At 42.3% G+C, this 21,599-nt stretch overlaps 1 protein-coding gene across 1 annotated transcript in view; it reads right to left on the bottom strand.

Annotated features, from left to right (window-relative positions):
- Window positions 1-894: 894 nt before the first annotated feature.
- The window catches only part of FAM53B (family with sequence similarity 53 member B), a 97,849-nt gene continuing 77,144 nt past the window's right edge, over window positions 895-21,599 (bottom strand). The window contains exon 4 of the mRNA XM_056849822.1: window positions 895-1,704. Coding sequence (XP_056705800.1) covers window positions 1,336-1,704 — 369 coding nt within the window. The 3' untranslated portion in view covers window positions 895-1,335. The remainder of the gene's footprint in view (window positions 1,705-21,599) is intronic.

Genomic DNA, 21,599 nt, shown 5'->3' on the forward strand with positions numbered 1-21,599 from the left:
GAGATGGGAATGATATCAACAATATGTCGTGCATGCAAAATAAGGAGTCACCCTTAGTCCTTCCTGGTGATGAATGTGGTTTGCTAGATGTCTGCTGCCAGATGGGAGTGACGGGCTGTACAAAATGCAGCGAGGAGACCATATGCTCTCTTCTCCAGAGAGAAACAATGTATTTAGGATCCTTTTCAGATTTCAAGCACTAATCTTAAGAACCTCCATTACTGACTAACCCCTTTGTTATTCCAATGCATTTCTGTCTCACACTATGTAACCCAAACATGTTTAGCCTTATGGATATAGCACTGCCATTTATTTTTAATTTTTAGATGCACTAATGTATTGGATCCCCCATCCCCCAACTGGGTCAATGGCCTTGATCCTGCTCTAGTTGCATACAATTATTTGCACAATAAAGAGGCCTCGAATTGTGTGTGTGTGTGTGTGTGTGTGTGCACATATCCATCTGCATTGGCATGTTCAACCAGTTCAGTGCATCCTGGAACAGCGATGATGCAAATGCACATCTAGTTATGCGCCTATATCCACATTAGCTATAAGCGCGCAAGCCTCCTTATGCTTATAGCTCTTATACTTGGCCACAGCAAATGCACTGTGCTTTCTTTTCATGTCACTACGGATGGTTGCAGAACTAGCAGGCTATTATGACTGAGAATTTTGACTTTACAGTCTAGGACTGCAAAGCCTGGTTTGTGAGACCTGGATGCAATCTGAAAAAACAATCAAATAGAAAATTAATTCAGATAAAATTGATCATCTGCACCTTTCTTCCCTTGGCTAAGGATACCTGAGATGCAGTTTTAGAACTGAAATCAGCCCCCTCCCATTCCAGAAGGAAAGAAAAATCTTGACTTTCCAAGTCAAAAGCCAAAGGGGATCAGGATTCTAATGAGACAGAGGGTGGCCCAGCTGCCTCTCCTAGAAGATTTGTTACCTAATTTTGTGAATGATAACCAGCATTTAATGATCTGGCCATTCCTTTTTCCTTAAGACCTGTTCCAAACACAAATCCTGTTGCTCTCATTCCAACGTCCCACAATTTCAAGTTTTGATACATCTGCAAAGCTTCTTTTTTTTAAAAATGTGCTGATGTAATTTGGATGCATTCTCTAAAGCTTGTTTACAAAACCTCCTGGGCTACAGTAGTTCTAAAAAGTTTCAAGGTTTAACGCGATACCTGACAAATGTTTGGCAAAGGTCCTCTCCTACCTGCCAAGGAGATGGAGAATGTGGATTTTCTTCTCTGCCTACATTAACGTCTGTGAAATTTTCCCACTCCTAAAACTCTGATGCAGACAGATAATCCATTTTGCGTTCTCAGTTGTTTTCTATTTGCTCAATGTCTAATTCACCATCCAAAGGAAAGACATTATCCCCTCCTGTCCCACTGTTCCTCCATGAGGAGTTTTCATCTTCTTTCCTACTGCTCTCATCTTCTGTGGCACAATATTCAGACTCCTCATAGGAGAAATCGTCTTCTTTGCTAGCTTTACATTCTTCTGCATTTGAGTGAGGCTCTGGCACGGGGGTACAGGCTGGTGTCCTGCCTGGCATGACATCCAAGGTGCAAAGAGATGTTGTCTTCCATGATTTGGTGCTGCTGATGCCAGGAGAGAACTGATTTTGCTGAGAGCAGTCATCCACTGTGGTGCTAAGGCAGCTAAGGCTGTTAAAAGTTTGACAATTCTGTAAAAAAAGAAAGAAAACCATTGCAATTAGGATACAAATATTGTGGTTCACGTCAACTACCAATCACAGTTCCATGGACTCAAGGGGAGGGGTGATTTTTGCCTATCTCCCCCCACCCCCCGGCTGCAGCAGCCCTCTGCTCCTCCTTGCAGTTCTCCTGTTCCCCAAGAGCAGCATTTTGAGAGAAGCATTTCAGGCTGCAACAGGAGTGGGGAAGAAGAAGAAGAGTTGGTTTTTATATGATGACTTTCTCTACCACTTAAGGAAGAATCAAACCAGCTTACAATCACCTTTCCCTCCACACAACAGACACCCTGTGAGGTAGGTGGGGCTGAGAGAGCTGTGACTAGCCCAAGGTCACCCAGCTGGCTTCATGTGTAGGAGTGGAGAAACCAACCCAGTTCTCCAGATCAGACTCCACCGCTCCAAACCACCGCTCTTAACCACTACACCACACAAGCAGGGAAGTTGTGCTTCCACGCATGGAGCTTATACAAAATCCAACCCATTATTTCTTTCTTAACACTTTGCTACAATGAAAGTGTGCTCCATCGTGTTGATTTCAACTGAAATAAGACAATATGGGACTCAATAAGCAAAGCCAATCTTTAGAACACCCACATGACTTGGAAAACGCAACTCGTTATTTTCCCTTAAAATACAACACATCCTTAGGAAAACCCCATTTTGAAAAGGAAATGTCAGGACAATGATTCAATGGTAAAACTGCCTCAGCCAAAAACTCCAGGGGATTGCACGCCTGTCTTTTTTTTCCCTCCTCCCAAATGTACTCGTGCTAATTAGTTGTCCGTAGCAAAGCAGTTACAGAACCTAAAAAAAACGGCAAGGAATAAAAAGCTGTTGTTGCTTTCCTTTTCATTGGTTCCTGCATTTCTTGTAACCACTGGTAGCTCCACAAGGGGTGCTGCTTGAGGGGTGCTGCTCCCCGCCATCCCTCCTGGGTGCCTTCATCCTCCCCACCCAGGAACCAGAGAAGATAATGCGCCTTCCCTATTTTCCCCCTGAGTATCATTAAGCATAGCATTGCCAACGGGACTTTCCTAACTCTTATGCCTGGAAGAGTTTGGGAAGCTCTACTGGGAAAGGACCTCTTGGGGCACTCTGCTTAAAAATGCCCAAAGAAAGAGGAGGAAGCAATGTTAGGTGCTCTGGCTGCTGGGTGGGAGGGTGATGGTGGTGGTGCCAATGTGGTGCCAAGGACAAAAGCAAAGTCTGCCACCAATATGCCAAATCTACCACCCAAGGTTACCACAATAACTTATCTCAGCTACAACGGGCCATGCTTCAAATATCCTTCGGGTGAGGCTGTACCTATTTTCTTCTGGATATATTTCCAAATTCTGCCACACGATCAATGCATATAGGACTTAACTATTAATTGCAACACTTAACCCAAGGGTTAATTAATTCCAACACTCAACTGTTTTAGCATCTAATACTATGAAGTGGAGGCAGCAGTAACTACAGTTCAGAACTCAAAACTCTAGACCTTCTTCCCCCTGACATTAGTTAATAGATAAGCCATTAGAGGACCATTGAAAAAGTTACACTACATTAAACCAGCATCCTACCAGCTTACTGCAAGTCTAAGCTCACCATTTGGACCTGCATTAATTAGATCAGCTAAAACATTTCTTTATGTTGTTACACAGAAACAAACATTTGCCCAGGAATTGTGCATTTGCTTGGGACATTGAATAATAAAGTGATCAAATGGTCCAATTCTCGTCCTTTATATTATGCACCTTAATAGCCAAGGTTTTCAAAGGCTTTTCACAAACTATAATTAATGTCCTCCAAAGCAGTGTAGATAGGTATGAATAGAAGGTGATCAGTGGGATCAAGTAAACTTCTGCAGATAGCGAAGACATTTCATAGAAGACATTGTTACCATTCTAATCAGCTTTGAAATTTGCAACGCAAATCAGAACAAAAATCTTGTTTAAGCAGATTATCAAAGATTGTGCACCTTATTTTGAAACTGTAAAATAAACTAATATTTTCCATGAAGTAGGATTTAATTATTAAATTAAATAGTTAATACTTCAGTATAAATCCACCTTCCTACAAATATTTTAAATACTAATAGCTAAAGGGGGGAAGGATACATTTAATAATTTCTTTCCACATAGAATAACATGTTAAGCATGTTTTCTTATAATTATTTTTTTCAATAACCATAAACCTTTAGCCATTCAAATCTAACCCTTTACGTTTCTATGAATATACAGTTTTCCTCACAGTATTCAAACAATATGGCAGCAAACTGAAATATTTTCATTTGCTGATAATTGACATTGTGGGTAAAATGCAATGACCCACTCATTTTACAAGATGGAATGATTTCACAAAATTGGCACATGGTCATAAACAGAGTTGTCAACTGCTAGGTGGTGGCTGGAGATCTCCCTCTATTACAACTCATCTCCAGGTGACAGAGATCAGTTCCCCTAAAGAAAATGGCCCCTTTGGCAATTGGACTCGATGCCATTGAAGTCCCTCCCCTCTCTAAACCCCGCCTTCCTCAGGCCCCACCCCAAAATCTCCAAGTAATTCCCAACCTAGAGCTGACAATCCTACTCATAAAATATCCATCAAGACCAGGTTGGAGCTGAACTGGTATCTAGACTTGGAGAGTGCATTTTCCAGTTCACCTCTGAATGTCTCTTGCCTTGAAAACCCTACAGGGTCACCATAAGTCAGCTGTGACTTGATGGGGGGGGAGAGATTAAATGTACAGGGCATTTTTCTCCAGGCCTGTTGGCAACCCTAGAAATTCACCAGATAGGAGGCAGTACTCTGTTGATCAGACAAGGCCAAAAGACCAGTTACATGGTATTCATGAGTCATCCGGCCAATCCCAATGCTTCTTCTGTCCTACTAATCAAACCTATTCCCTGTTGCGCTTAATAAAAAGCTCTAAGGACTTAGTACACATAATCACTGAGATTTCTGGTTCAAGCCCTTTGAGTTCTGGACAGTTATGGACAGGAGTTTCATGTGCACATTCTCTGGAGTCCCAGGCTGAGGTCGCAATATATACATCTTAATGAAAGTATCTATACACATTCTTCTTCAATGAGCCATGAGAAATGCAGAGATGACACATGTAGAGATGAGTCAGGCAAAAGTTGTGACTTGTAGTGCCAAAAGGCAATGCAATCAGAGCAAACTTGTCTAGATGCCTAGCAAAAAGGGATGTGTTCCCCTCCCATTCATAGAGAAGTTAATGGGAGTATTTTATTTGCACTCAGAGATGTCATCAAGCAGTCAAACTTGATTGGCTATATAGCACTGTGACAGTATGTTCATTATGTGATCCCCAATTGGCTAAGACCACATAATATAAATGTTTTTTAAAAGCTATTTAAAAAAAAAATTAGCAGCAGGATTTTTTTGTGAACCTTTTTCGCTTTCCTTTCCAAACAGCCTTCACATTAAAAACTGAAGCCCATGAAAATTCAGGAGAGAATTCGTTCTCTTCTTACACACACTACTCAATAACAGTGGTAATTCACTTGGGTACAAGTCAGTGAGTGATGCTTTGCCAAGCAACAGGTATGTGCATAGGTGAATCAAAAAACATACCTGTATTTGTTGGAAGTATCTACAATGTGGTATGGGGAGCTACAGACTCACAATGCTGCCCTAATGAGGGCAGAACAGCAGGGTATAAATTGTGTAAATAAATTAATGCTGTTTTCTTCTACTGACAGTCTATACACAGCTCCCTAAATGGCAAGTGGCAAATTTTATACTAGATTTATTTATAAGATGTCAACCACACTGAGGACATCCGAGACACCCTCTCCCCCGTTTGCCAAAACACTGTTCCCAGGAAACGGGGGACCGTATCCAACTACCCTTGCCTTCTGTTCAGGCAGCTGCCGTTTCTATGGATCTGGGGCCCCCTGTCAGATGAACACATGAAGCTGCCTTATACTGAATCAGACACTTGGTCCATCAAAGTCAGTACTGTCTACTCAGACCGGCAGCGGCTCTCCAGGGTCTCAGGCAGAGGTCTTTCACATCATCTACTTGCCTAGTCCCTTTAACTGGAGATGCCGGGGATTGAACCTGGGACCTTCTGCATGCCCCTCCCCTGGCTGATGAAACGAAGCATGTCCGCTTTCAACTTTTTAAGTGACAGGACATCCGTAAGCTTCCTTTCCCAATTTCAGATTCTGAAAGCAAATGTTCACATGCACCAAGTTTCCACAAGATCTCCCAAACCTTCACTGCAAAGTTCCACAGCGCTGGAGAAAATATGGCCCTTTGACAATTCATGTGTTAGGCAAGTGTCATGATGTTGCTGTACATGTCAGCTTTAAGAGGAACAGGAATCTTTGCTAATCCTGATGCTGGAGTTTGGCAGGGTTCTCTGGTCTTTAGTTTCCCGGTAACCAATGAGGAGCATTCAGTTTGCAAACAGTGTTGTGTATGAAGTGGCCAAGTTCTCTGAATTCCACCTTTCAGCCTTCCATGCTTGGAGGCAACTGTGTCAATACTGCTGTTCTCTGTGCTCTGGGATTAAAGGTGTATACCACCGGGTGTTCAAAAGGATCTTTCAACTTTTCACAATCTCTAGAACAAATGAGCTGTTTGTCTAGCCCTGCATTGTAGAACCACTCCAAATGCAACCTTCGTTTCTCTCCTCTTAACGTGAATAGAAATCTTCTTATTGCAAAAGTACACGCACCGTTCCAAAACATACATCTTGCCTGAAGCCAAGCCAAAACTAATATCTGAATCAGATTACAATATTCTTCCCAATATACACTGCTGCAGCTAGGGGACTGAGAGCAGACACTGAACAGGGCTTCATTCTGGTTCCTCCAGAGACATGCCATGGAGTTGCCTTGGTTACTGCAGATGGAACCAGCTTGAACCAGTGCGCCACTGCACTGAGGGCTTTGGGGAATGCTCAAAAGCTTAGAATGGCAAAAAGGAGACTCTTCCACAGAGCCATGCAGAACTCAAAGTGGCAAGAAATTGACTTCTGTACAGGTGTGGCCCTGGGATGCGAAACTCAGAGCTAAACCTCAGGCACAAGTGAGAACTCTTCATGGTTTTTACTTTCATGATCCACAGCGAGTCGAAGTGGCACAAGCCAAGTTTATTTTGAGATGGCACAAGTGGGCTACAAACCAAAGGACATTGACAAGTGAGACTGCAGAAGCCAAATCAAGCGCAGTACTAGCGACAAATGGGCAAGCCCCACTCGAACCCGAAGAGAGCTGAAGAAAGCTATGGGGATGGCTGCAGCAATAACTGTCTCACTCAGGCCCCCGTTGAAAGACTACCACGCTGCTGGTTGAGAACATCTGCAGTAGTGCTTCGAAGCTTGGTGGGTGGGTCCCCTTCTTGGCACTTCTCCTCATCTATTGCTGCAAGCTTAAAAGATGAGCAGATGGCGGAAATCCAACACCAGCACCTCACCTCAGCCTGGGCCACCATTTTTCCCAGAGCTGGTGGGAAACAGGTAGATCCAAGAGGAGCAGGAGAGGGAATCGAGAAGATCCTATAGTAAAGTGAAGGAATGGATAGCTTTCAAAAAGTTCCCCCAGACAGCACAGGGCGGAGAATTGTACAAACTGTGAAGAGGCATCCAGCGTGGAGGCTGAAGGAGCCATGAAGGCATGATACAAGCAGAGATAGAGTAAAGGTTGGAAATGGAAATGACAGAAGCACTAAAGGGACTGGAAAAATACAGATCAAATGAGAGACAGACAGGCAGGCAAGGAGATTTTAGGCTTAGCACGAAAACTCTAACTTGAAGGACTCTGTGCCTATTCCATGGCAGCAAGAAATAGGAGACCCGTGTTTGAGAAAGAACAGGGTGGCACTGGGCTGAGCCAATTCTACGTTACCCAAGCTTACAACAGCTATAAAATCTGTTCAGGGATCACTAGCCTAACTCCTTCCTATTCACAGCCAGTTTGGTACAGTGGTTAAGAGAAATGGACTGGGGGAAAGAAGGGTTCAAATCTCCATGAAGTTTCCTGCATGACCCTTGAACTTGGCTGATCTTACAGGCTACTGTGAGAATAAAAAGAAAATTAAAAAACAACAGCCATCTTTCAGAAAAGACAGACAGAATACAATCAAGGCACAATGATAAGGTCATAATAATACTGCAGGGACTCCAGCTTTCCCTGCAAGCAGTTGTGGAATTAACTTGGAGCTATTTCCAGAAAAACTGTACTGCAGGTGATATGAAAAGCCACTACTTGAGACAATATGGTCTGACTCAGTGTAAAGCACTTCATTTATTGAAAGACTACTGGAAGAGAAATTGGAGGCTGGCACCCAACCATTTAGCCATTCCCATACAATTTGTCACATTTCTTGACAACTTCCACCACTTAGTCTTAATGTTTTTCTTTGTTACACATAGAGAGCAATCTTCTCCCTCCCAATTTAGGAAAAGGAAGAAGAAGAGGAGGAGGAGGAGGAAGAGGAGGAGGAGGAAGAAGAAGAAGAGTTGGCTTTTATATGCCAAATTTCTCTACCACTTAAGGAAGAATCAAACTGGCTTACAATTACCTTCCCTTCCCCTCCCCACAACACACACGCTGTGAGGTAGGTGGGGCTGAGAGAGTGTGACTAGTCCAAGGTCACCCAGCTGGCTTCATGTGTAGGAGCAGGAAAACAAATCCAGTTCACCAGATTAGCCTCCGTAGCTTATGTGTAGGAGTGGGGAATCAAACCCAGTTCTCCAGATCAGACTCCACCGCTCCAAATCACCACTCTTAACCACTACACCATGCTGGCTCTCTTCAGATGTCTTAAAACCCAGGCTTTCATTTTTGCCATATTGAGGAAAGCTCAATATGGCAACATTTTCTTTTGCACATGGCTTTGTATTACACAAATGGAAGATGTTGCTGTAGAGCTCATAGGTTATGCCTTACAGTTTTCCTAGCAGCTGCACTGACTTGCATGAAAGTGGACATTTGGGCTGTGATCTGAAATGCTATTTTAGGTAAGTCAAAGGACTTGCTCAAAGCCAGTGAGAATTTGGTCTGAATAGCAGCCTGTCATGCCACATCACAAGCTGCTCTTAAAACTCCCCTCAGCTCTACAGAAACCAGAGTCCCCCACCTCCAGATGTCTTAAAACCCAGGCTTTCATTAAAGAAAAAAGAATTTCAAGCTCTCACAATTTCACAGAAAAAGTGAAAAGATCTAGTTAATGCTTCAAAAGGTGAAGCAGAGTTCTTTTTTTAATTTTTTTATTGATTTTATAAGACATACAAAAAATAAATTAATAATAATAATAAAATCATAATCCAATACATCAACAACAAAAAAGAAACATAAAATACACAAAAACATATACAGAGCACTAATACGCTACTAATACATTATTTACTAACTTTTCTTTTTATAAAAGCCTATAGTGCCCTAAACCTTAAACCCTACCACCCACCACAGTGCCCTTCACCATTGGACTTCCGGCGAGGTGTTATGACAGTATATAAAAACCTATTATTATAATAATTAATTAAAAATCACATTGAACTATAATTCATTAACTATACCTTTAAAATCCGTTTTTGCCAATTTATCCCAATATGCGGCGGCCTTTGACCATGTATGTTTAAATTCATCCATATCTTTACCATGTAAAAAATCTGTAATTTTGGCCATCCGCATATATATCCAAAGTTTTTCTCTCCACTCTATAATTGAAGGTTTATTTATTTGCTTCCATTTTTTGGCAATTATAATTCTTGCTGCAGCAAAGCTGTATTGACATATGACTTAGTTACCTTTATCTAAATCTTTTTTAGGAATACCCAATAAACAAAAAGCGGGATCTTTTTTATTTTTGATTTAATCAAATTATTAGTTTCATTCAAAACTAATCTCCAGAACCTCCTATTTTTTTTACAAAACCACCATGCATAAATGTACCTATATCTGTACCGCATTTCCAACAAAGAGCCTTGTCATCTTTTTTCATTTTACTTAATAGTACTGGGGTTATGTGCCATCTATAAAACATTTTATATAAATTTTCTCTTATTTCATTGGTAATAGTAAATTTAAACTCCTTTTCCCACAAATTTTCCCATATCTCCAAATCTATATTGTAACCTAGATCCCTCATCCATTTCACCATCACTGGTTTAATCCTTTCCTGTTCTAAATTCATTTCTATAAATGCTTTATAAATCCTTCCTATCAATCCTTTATTACCCTTAGATAATATAATCTCAAAGTTAGATTTGGTTTGATTAAAACCCAACCTATTATCTTTACTAAATACATCCCTTAATTTATAGTACATAAACCAATCTTTAATTTGAAGTTCTTCTCGAGATTTCAGCACCCATATCCCGTCTTTATATTCTATCATTTCTCTGTAATTATCACAATCCAAATTTAAATGTACACCTCTTCTCATAAATGCTTCTATGGGGTTAATCCAACCAGGAGTTTTGCTTTCAAAAAAACCTTTATATTTATTCCACGTTTGTAATAAATTTTTCCTAACAATATGGGAATAAGCAGAGTTCTATAGGTGTCTCTACACATGATGTGCTCCAGTCCTTTCCCATGGCCCACAGTCCTTCTGCCTCGTTTAACCTATTAGCCCTACTCTAGCGCATCCAGAGACAGACATCTTCCCTAGCTGTAGCAAAATACTGCATCCAAATTCTGTAGAAAATTCTACCAGGCACTGTATACTTAGCCAGATCCGGCACTTGTGGGTCTAAGGATTGTTAGGACAGCAAGTATAATAACAGTTAAGCATGATGCAGTTTTAAATGACGTGAGGAGGAGAAGGAGAAGAAGTAGAAGTAGTAGTAATAGTAGTTCATTTGGGTTGGTTGTTTCCTCTGGATTAATCTCAAAAGAACCAGATAACCTCTATTTATAGTTAATGAGTGGAAAAGCATCAGATAGTTAAGAAGAACAGTTGGATTTTATATGCCGACTTTCTTTACCTTTTAAGGAGAATCAAACTGGCTTACAATCTCATAAGAACATAAGAAAGGCCCTGCTGGATCAGACCAAGGCCTGTCAAGTCCAGCAGTCTGTTCACACAGTGGCCAACCAGGTGCCTCTAGGAAGCCACAAACAAGACGACTGCAAGGCACCAACATCTCCTTCCCTTCCTCTCCCCACCACAGACACCATGTGAGGTAGGTGGGGTTGAGAGAGTTCTAAGAGAACTATGACTAGCCAAAGGTCACCCACCAGGCTTCATGTGCAAGAGTGGGGAAACCCACCTGATTCACCAGCTTACCGCCCACCGCTCATGTGGAGGAGTGGGGAATCAAACCTGGTTCTCCAGATTAGAGTCCACCGCTCTTAACCACTACACCACGCTGGCTCTTGACTTGCACTAATTTACAAAAATCCAAATCTAAGCCAAAATGAGCCATTAAAACAAAAGCATTTAAATTAAGCAAATATTTCTAACTGTATTGGACTGTAAGTCTTTAATAAAAATGCCATAGTCTGAGAATGAGACCTTACTTGCTGAGTTACCTGGGACTCTGGGTATTGTCTTTAGATGTGAAGAAAATAGCACTGCTTACCTACGGAGGGGCCATGGCTCAGTGGTACAGTATCTGCTTGGCATGCAGAAAGTCCAAGGTTCCATCTCAGAGAACCAGGTGCACTCTTTCAGCAAATGATACATTATTTTCATTGGGCTTACTTCCCGTTAATTAGCATGAAGATGGCAGCTTTTATGCAAAGCTGCTGGAAGGGTCCCTCTTATCAAATAGATCCCATGTGAGAAAACACAATGGAGAGTTGGAACAGGTGGACGATCAAAGCTGGAAATGTTAGAGCACAAGGGCAGAGAGCAACATGGCACAGATAAAAGGAGAGGGCTGGGAACAAAGGAGGATGACAGGTTGGTGGTGCTTAATGTGCTGCAATGCAAAAAGAAGAGCAAGACATATATAAGTCCAGAATTTCACCTGAGGGTCATGCATGCTGTTTATTAGACAGCACTCGGTCTGTTCATGTGTTTGTATTGGCATTGGTCCATAGCCATATCTGCCTTCTGCTGTTCTTTTTAACTGTTACAAGACTGTTTATACTAGACGTCACAATGAAGTAATTTTTTTTATCTAATGTCATAAAAAACCCATACAGATGTTTTCCCTGTATCAGTACAGAAACTCCCTGGAAATAAATGAATGGTGTTCAAAACCATACTGCCTCTTGCAAGCAAATTGCTTGTTTTGCTAGTTCACTGCTGGACACTGAGTCAGGTCCTGGTTTAATGCCACACAAGTGCACCTGTTATTGTCATATTTCCAACATTTTAGGACATTTTTTGTCTAACTGAGTGTCCAATCTCAGTTAGGGACTACGCTTAGGGACTACGGCTTAGTTTTCTATGTTCTGGTTGGCTCTGAAATTTGAATATCCTCCCCTCTTTTCTCGCCAATGCCAGTAGTGTGGGAAGCAATGGAAACGCTTCTCTTTACACTTGATATACTACTGTAGCACTTTTGGGGAAGCATCTATAGAGGGCTGATTGCATCATTTGGAATTGTCAGAGATGGTATGACTTTGGTACAGCAGAGGCACTTCAAAAAGTAGTGGTAGCAACAGCTAGCGGTACAGTTAGCTTATTATATGCCCTTTCCCCCTTCACCACAAGATCTTACTAATTTGAAAGCTCAGGATAAAGTTTGTACTTCTTTGGTTTGGTGTAAGTTTCCCAGCTGCCAAATTTCTCTCTGGCATGAATACAAAATCCAAACCAGAAAAGAATTCTCCCTTCTACACCCATCTTCTACTGTTGATGAGGGAAAAAGTGAGAGACAGCCAAGAAGAGAGAACATTCTTGCAAGTGGGGGCATCCTTGCATCTTTCTTACTCATTTCCTCTCTCTTCCCCCACATCATTCTGGGAGTTGTAGTTCACAGAATGCCTGACATTTAACTACCTGGTGTTCTGGGAATGACATTCTCAGATAGCCCCTCTTCTTTCCCAAGTGCATTCTGGGAATTGTAGTTAATGCCAAACATTCTAGGAACTGCGAGTTCTGAAGGAAGTGGGGGAATAAATGAAGATGGTGGTGGGAGCCAGCTTGCACATCTCTATCTACAGGGAAAAGTTTGGGAGGGGGTGCTGCTAAGCCTTGGTGGCTGGGGCCCTGAACTTTCACCCCAAAGTCTGGTCCTAATGCTGCCTCTAAATACAGCTTGAACCCCTCCACTTTAAAGAACAAGGCAGTTTTGACAGTAACTAAATCTTTTTCACCAGAGCCTATAAATTGAAAACAGTGGTCTCTCCTCATTGGATGAGCATGTGTTTTGCACATGTAACATCCAAACTTCAGTCCTCAAGGTCTCATGATAAAAGAACTCTGGTTAAAGGAACTAGGGTTCCTAAAATGGGACTTGAGAGAAAAGGGAACCCACCCCAACAGCCATGGCTAGTGAAGGTAAGATAGATCATTGATGGTCAAATGGATTGACTTTGTCTAGAGAGCCAGCATGGAGTAGTGGTTAAAAGCAGTGGTTTGGAGAGGTGAACTCTAATCTGGAGAACTGGGTTTGATTCCCCACTCCACATGAGCAGCGGACGCTAATCTGGTGAACTGGGTTGGTTTCCCCACTCCTACACATGAAGCCAGCTGGGTGACCTTGGGCTAGTCACAACTCTCTTAGAGCTCTCTCAGCCCCACCTACATCACAAGGTGTCTGTTGTGGGGAGAGGAAGGGAAGGAGATTGTAAGCCGGTTTGATTCTCCCTTAAGTGGTAGAGAAAGTCAGCGTATAAAAACCAACTCTTCTTCTTGTTCTACTTCTACACACCACTAGCTGCACCTAACAAAGAAAAGACCCTGAGACCCTGGAGAGCCGCTACCGGTTTGAGTAGACAATACTGACTTTGATGGACCAAGGGTCTGATTCAGTATAAGGCAGCTTCATGTGTTCATGGCATGCCAACATCCTGTCACTACCAGTTCTGATGACAGAAAGAAGAATGTGGTATGGGGATGTCATTTTTCTGCCACGATGTGTCATTTAGCTCTTCAGTTTAGAGCCATGAGAAGAAAACCCTTTGGAAGGGAAGGGGGTGGGTGGGGAAAATGAGGTGTTTAAACATCATCTATCATAATTAATCTCTGTAGATAGATCTGAATTTCATGGGATTGTTTGCATTGCGAGGCATTCCTTGCATTCCCCAGCTGCTTTCTTTCTCAGCTGACCACTTGCCAATAGGCACTGACAAACATCACAAACAAGCTTGGTGTTCTGCAAACATGCCTAGACATGCCCATTCTAGCCTTATCTTAGCACCTCCCTGGTGTCCTTAGTTTGAACAAGGCTGGGAATGTTATTTTAACAGAACATTTTCTGTTTATGTACAGTAGCTTTGTTACAGTATCTACTCTTCCCCCCCCCCCATGTCCTGCCATCGGGGATTTGAATGGTACTTAATAACTGGGAAGGCTGTCACTTTGGGAGAATGATACTTTGTCCTCCAGCCAAATTCTCATTTGTTTGCCCACATTAATACCAATAATATCAAAGTGAACCACAACCAAAATGGACGTCTCCTTTCAGTTTGTTTCAGCATAATAACGCCTTCCAGTATGCACAACTGTAGAACTTTCTTGGATATGGAATGGTACAGTATAGCCCGATCTCGTCAGATCTTGGAAGCTAAGCAGGATTAGTATTTGGATGGGAGACCACCAAGGAAGACTCTGCAGAGGGAGGCAATGGCAAACCACCTCTGCTTCTCGCTTGCCTTGAAAGCCCCTCCCTGGGGTCCCCATAAGTCAGCTGCGACTTGACCCAAGTCAAGTCTTGGTAGAAGAGGGTCTCAATTCAACAACAACAACAACAAATGCAGTGTTGCCTGTAGTTTTGTTTTGCTCAACCTTAACTGACTCATCCTAAACCCACTTTATTTATTTCTTCACATGAACATACATGAAGCTGACTTATATTGAGTCACACTGCTGGTCTACCAAGTTGAGTATTGTTTAACTGGCAGTGGCTCTCCATGCAAAACAGATGCTCCGCTACTGAGCCACAGGTGCTCCTTCAATATGTCTGATGACCCACCCCATTATCTCCGTCAACTACTTCTCCTGCATCAAGTTCATCCCTGGCCTGATTTACATATAACTTGTGCAGTAAGAGTCATATGTTAGTGGTCATTTCCAAATGAGCAGCAAAGATAAATTGCCAAACATGGAATTTAAAATCTTAGTGCAGAAATACAGTACTGTTATTTTTAATCTCCAGAAGCTAGCTAATTTCCAAAGGTTTGGGTTGTTCAAATGATATGAGAGGCAACTTGATAGCATACCACTGATCAGAAGAGTTTTAAAACTACTGAAGTTATCAATTCCTACCTCTGCTTGCATTAGCAAACTGTCAGTTTTACTTAGGAAAACAGGAGAAAACTCTTCAAATAACAAGCCACATTATCTCTCTAACTAAATGGTCCTGGGCTGAAAATCATATCCAGGATTATGTGCATTCCTGTTTAAAATGGGGACTTCTGCAACAAGGCAATCTAGATCCTGAGTTCTGTAACCTGCACAAATTATAAATTAGTTTGCATACTTTTTTAAAAAATTGCATCATATATTCTGGGTTTAGTAATCACAAGGATGAGCAAGGAGCTATGCAAGATGCTGAAGTCTCACCCCTAACCACAGGAAATTTTGTTTCTGCCGTCTTAAGATTTCAGCAGGCATTGCTCATACTTGCAAAAGCCTGTTTTAATAATCACAAGGGCTAATAAAAGTGTCATGGGTACAGTACAAAATAGACACACCTGTGCTTAAACTAAAAATTACAAGAGCTAGGGAAAATTCAGAAAGTGTAATTAAGCACACTCTACCTATGCTCTTCTTGATTTGTAGCCTAGCTCCTCCAGCATTACTTCAGATCACTGTAGCAAACTGACCAAAAGTGAAAGCAGCCTGTTGACTCTCAGTGTTTCAATTGCTGCAAAACTGCCATAAAGTAAACTGCAGAAATGCAACTGAAAGTTGGGGAAACTGAGATTCTTGGAAAACTGAAATCTGGATGGATCATAACATTTGGGTGGTTTTCTGCACTCCTGTGGAACTGCAACATAATGCAGCCCTGACGGTATCTCCATTTCAGGAAAGAACAGAAAGCAGTATTAATAGGGTTGCCAATCTCCAGGTACTAGCTGGGGATCTCCTGCTATTGCATAAAGTTCACTAGTACACTACACACAAAACCGGCTCTATTTGCAAAGCAGAGAAAAAAGAACAAGCCAGCATTATGAGACAGAACCAACCCCTGGAGGTACCCTGTTTCAACTGTTGTTACTGAAACCACACAAACCAAAGCATGTTCACTTCAGAGTGGACGGGTACAAAACATGTACAGTAATGGCAGGGCCTTGCCGCTTTATTATGCTTCTCTTTAAATTTGCAAGCCAGATGCCTATCTGCTGCGAAGATGGGGCAGAGTGCAGTCACAATTCGAGGAGATATGAAAAGAGACGCCAGGGATTTCAGAACCCTTCCAACTTCCATTTTGTGTGGCTGGCCTGTATCTAAACAGCTAGAACAGCATTACCCAACCCGTGGGTCTGGGCCCCAAAGTGGGTTGCAAATAGGGTTGGCCAACCTCCAGGTGGTGGCTGGAGATCTCCAGGCGACAAAGATCAGTTCCCCTGGAGACAATGGCCGCTTTGGCAATGGAACTTTATGGCATTGAAGTCCCTCCCCTCCCCAAACCCCGCCCTCCTCAGGCTCTGCCCCAAAAACATCCCGCCAGTGGTGAAGAGGCACCTGGCAACCCTAAGAATTAACTTTGTATATGCTGATAGATAGGGAAACTTCATTCCTTCCAAAATTATATATACATTTGAAAACACAGTGTTCTTATCTAGGAGCTTTCATTTCCTAGCCTTGCATTTCAAGGCCACCAGCCAGATAACTAAATGTTGCTCTTATCTGTTGTGTGTCCATCCCAAGATCCAGCCTTGATTGTACATACGTTGTGCTGAGCAGCAGGGACACGTTAGAAATCCTGCTGGTTTACTCTCCACCTAATGGAGGTGGTCTTGGAACTGTTGCTGAGGATGACAGCCATGCCTCCTCCAATGAAGGGTTGATGAAGGACCACATACCCAGGTGGAGTTAATTGGGACAAGCCTACCACATCATTTTATTTAAACCAGGGTTCAGTTATTCAAGCCAGGCCAATGTCATCTTCCTCCAACAGTGTAGAAAGGAGTTCCGTTTTGCCCTTTACAGGTCTGGTATTGTTCAATGTTAAAAAGAAGGTGGAAGGAACAGAGTCTCTTGCATCAGGATCACTTGGGATGCTACAGAGGTTTAATAAGCAGTGCCTAGTGGTGGCCGTCTCTGAAAATTCCCACCCCACCCCCATATCTAACAGCTCCCATCTGCACTGAAATAGCACGTTCATCAACCATATTGCCCCAGGCACAAATTGGCATCAGAACCACTATGAACTCCCCCCCCCCCCAGGCCACCATTTGGTATGCATCCTTCCAGACACCAAAAAGCTAATTTCTAGATACATTATAGATATGAATATTTTAGTTGTCCAAGAGGTGTTGTTTTGTCCACTATCAGCACTGGTCCCAGTTATAAAACTGGCCTCCCTCTCTCCTGTTGCTGGTGGAATTTCTTTCAATATTATTTGGCTTTCCATAACAAATCCTAAAAGTTCAGATAACAGAAATCTAGCTTGATCTCGTCAGATCTCAGAAGCTAAGCAGGGTCAGCCCTGGTTAGTATTTGGATGGGAGACCACCAAGGAATACCAGGGTTGCTGTGCAGAGGAAGGCACTGGCAAACCACCTCTGTTAGTCTCTTGCCATTAAAAACCCCAACAAAGGGGTCGCCATAAGTCGGCTGCGACTTGATGGCACTTTACTCATACACACACACAGAATTCCTAGCTTCCATATTACATTCAGCAGTTACCTGCATTTACAAAATCTATGCAAGCTTTAAAACATTACCTCTCACACGAAAAGTAAACTATCCCTTTTTAGGCCACTGAAATTCCAAAAATGTCTCGGTCTGAAGAAAGGAATCCCCAAGCAACTATGCTAAAACTAATACTAACAAAGTTTCAGTGCCCAAAATGAAACACCAAATGGGCTCAGCACAAACGCTCCCCCCCCCCCCGCTCTGATATTGCGGCAATTTTCTTGTTGAAGGTGTTGTGGTACAAGCTGTCAACCATGCCGGTTTTACCTCCTAAACTATCATCGCCTGCCATTTAGCACACTGTGCTACAATTGTTTATCCACAGAGCAGAAAATAAGTGTCTGTGAAATGAAAACTGTGAAGTGAGTTTTAACTGAGGAGAAATAAAGTGGTCCACCGTCCCTTAAAGAGCAGGTTCTTTGTTCCACAGCAGACATTTAAAAAAATATTCAAGTGGGGTTCATTCCCAACTTTTGCTAAGTTATAAACTTTGCTGCTGATTTTAGTATTTTAACTTATTTACTGCTGCCTTTCATTCTTGTTGGTTTTTACCAAATAATTATTGAATTTCTCTCATGTGGTACACACAGCATGTATCTTTCAGTAAAATGCCTCTGGAACTTCGGAAGAGGAGTGATCTAGAAATACTTGACACAAACTAATATGCCTCTGTTTGAACAGTGCAATGAGAGAGCTGTGATCTCACAGATGACATTCATAGCAATCTCCATGATCTATGGCACTAAACAAGTACATCCAAGAACGTAGAAGGTCTTACTGAGAACTTCACCATCTGTTCCCGTAAAATACTGGCCAGGACAATGAAAGCTATTCTGAGGAGTAAATAATCTCTTTGAGATTTCTATGGGAGCATCATAAGCCACAGGAGGGCTGAGATCTCTAACAATTCAGATAATTAATTTGCTTTATTCCATTGCTAAATCACAGATATTTTAGCCATGGGTCTCCCACCCCTAAACTGGAAATTCTACAATGAATGAACAGAGAAAACATCTCTAAGTGTTTACATTAAAACTGGTTTCCTCTGGCAGCAACAATTAGTGAAAAAATAAGGAACTGATTTGTGTGATTAACTGCTTACTTCAATAATCACAGATTATTGATAATTTGTATTAAGTCACAACTGTCTGCCACAAAAGGATACATTATATTGATATGCACAGATGGCTCACAACCATGCCATCTGTTTATTCGATACAATGTAACTAATAAACATTTTTGTCTCTTTCCACTGTTGTTTTTATTAACTATCTTCAAGGTTTGAGATGTAATGATACAAGTACTTCATTAATTCAGTTAAAATCTGGTTAATTGATTAGAGCAAATTAAAGCATTTTGTTGAGAACAATAACGTATCCTCAGAGCTCATGATAGCTCCGTGGCAACGCAAAAAACAAACAACAAAAACTTTAGGAGGTTGGTCCATGTCAATTTTCATCTTTTAGCCCACAGCAATAAAGAAATTTTCAAGTAAAACGGTATGTAATGTTTAACCTTAATGGCATTTCAGGAAAACCAAGCTCTGAAATGAAATACACTAGTGCATTGACTCTCCATGTGAAAATCAACGTAGAAACCTAATCATTCTAAATCCTGGTGGATTTTTAATGTGCGCCCTGACTGTGAGCTTTGGAGCCCAGCTCCCAAGGATGCTGAAAGATGTGGCTGTCTTGCTTCTCTCAGCAGCGATTAGCCAGCTTTGCCAGTATATATACTAGAGAAGTGAGGGAAAGACCAAGGAATTCCAAGATCAACAGTCATCCTGGAGAAAAGGAGGCACATATTATACTGATATCCCACCCCACCGGCTTGAACTTTAAAGTGATAAATGAAGTGTCAGTAAAATATATGACAGAAATGCTCAGGGGGGAAAAATATACAGAGGGTAGTTATAAAATACATGAAATACAAACAGAATACTATATGTCTGGCAGGAGTCTGAGCTGGGTTATACGTTAAGGAAACAAGATCCCGCAGATACTGCCAACGAGTTCTAACACATACAGGTTGTTTCATGTATAATAATAGCCTGTTCTTCTTTAGGAGGCTGTTCTTCTTTAGGAGGGCATCTTGACCATCATCTGGGCATGGAGTAGGGGTTACTGGGGATGTGGGGGGAGGTAGTTGTGAATTTTCTGCATTGTGCAGGGGGTTGGACTAGATGACCCTGGTGGTCCCTTCCAACTCTATGATTCTATTATTTACTTCTTGTTGCTGCAAAGGACTGCAGCTTACACTTCCTTTCATGGGTCAGAATAACTGTGGTCTATAAACTTGGGTGAGGTATTTTATGAAGTCTTTTCAATCTGCAATGCAAGATACATGTCACCCAGCTAGTGTGGTGCAGTGGTAAGACTGCTGGACAGGAGTCGCCAATGTTGCTGATCATCTGGGCACGCTTGGAATTTTGAAAACAGGTAGTGGGCACCATCACAAAATGGCTGCTATAATGGATGGGACCAATCACACAATTCAATGCCAAGTGTCCTACGATCTAGGCAGCTTTTTCCAAATGGAGCTCTGGGCAGACATAAAAGTTATGCCTCCTGGGCTGCTCTGAAGCACTTTCTTCTCCAACGAGGTAGAGGAAAGCCAGATTTGCTCTTTGCTTTGTAGAACAGATGTTCTGAGGAAGAAGGAAGTTAGCATCAGGAACCACATTGGAGGGCACCATGGTGCCTTCAGGTACCATGTTGAGGCTCTCTGGACCTTGAAAACCCAGGTTCAAGTCTCCATTCAGCCAGTCAGTGGGTGACCTTGGGCCAGTCACTCTATCTCAACCTAGCCTACTTTGTACTGTTGTCTGAGATACAAATGACTGAGTGGAAAGAACCATGTGTTGTATCATGAGATATTTGGAAGAAGAGGGAAGTAAAAATATACTAAACAAATAACATGACAGGAATGTTACTACAGCAGCTACTTGGCTGTATACAGACACATGACCACATATTTCCTTCCCTCGTTTAAGTGTGAGCCACCAAGATTAAGTCCAAGCATCACAGCTTAAAACTACACAACAACTTATATTCAGAGGATGGATTTAACAATAACTAGTATTGCATCCCTCATGAACTCAAGCAGTATACCTCTGAACACTGGATTCCTGGGACAAACAAGGTGAACATCACCTCCTTGCCCTGCTTGTAAATGCCCATGAAAGGATACTCAATTAGACAGAAATTGGCCAGTCGCAGAAAATCAATGAGAGGCAATACCATTTCTGAAAACTAATTTAACTTCTCGCTAGGGCAAACTAACATTTTACATTTACCTTCCCAGTATAACTACTATTTACATTTTATTTATTTATTTATATTCACATTTATAGCCCGCCCTCTTTTCCAGTCAGATAGGGTTGCCAGGTGCCCACTGGTGGCGGGCAAACCCCCGGTAAAGTGACCCTCTGCCTGTCGACCAGCTGAGGGTCAGTGGGCAATCGTGCACATGCAGGCCAACGCACGCCAGCGGGAACCCTGTTTTAAACTGCTGCAGCCTCCCGCGCCAGCGGAACCCTCCCCTCGCCCTCCCCGGGGCGAGCAGGCCGCCTGCAGCAGCCGCACATGGCAGGCGACCCTTCTGGTTTACATGCGTGAGCGCACCCCCACACACACACAACAGAAACCTCCCACCAAAGATAAGTGGGAACCTGGCAACCCTACTGTTAGACCAGGCTCAGGGTGGATTAAAGGTAAAGGGCCCCTGTAGCAAGCACCGGGTCATTTCTGACATGAACACATGAAGCTGCCTTATACTGAATCAGACTCTCAGTCCATCAAAGTCAGTATTGTCTGCTCAGACTGGCAGCGGCTCTCCAGGGTCTCAGGCTGAGGTCTTTCACATCACCTACCTGCCTAGTCCCTTTAACTGGAGATGCCAGGGATTGAACCCGGGACCTT

Source organism: Euleptes europaea, chromosome 5, assembly GCF_029931775.1.
Source record: "Euleptes europaea isolate rEulEur1 chromosome 5, rEulEur1.hap1, whole genome shotgun sequence".
Lineage (NCBI taxonomy): Eukaryota > Metazoa > Chordata > Lepidosauria > Squamata > Sphaerodactylidae > Euleptes > Euleptes europaea.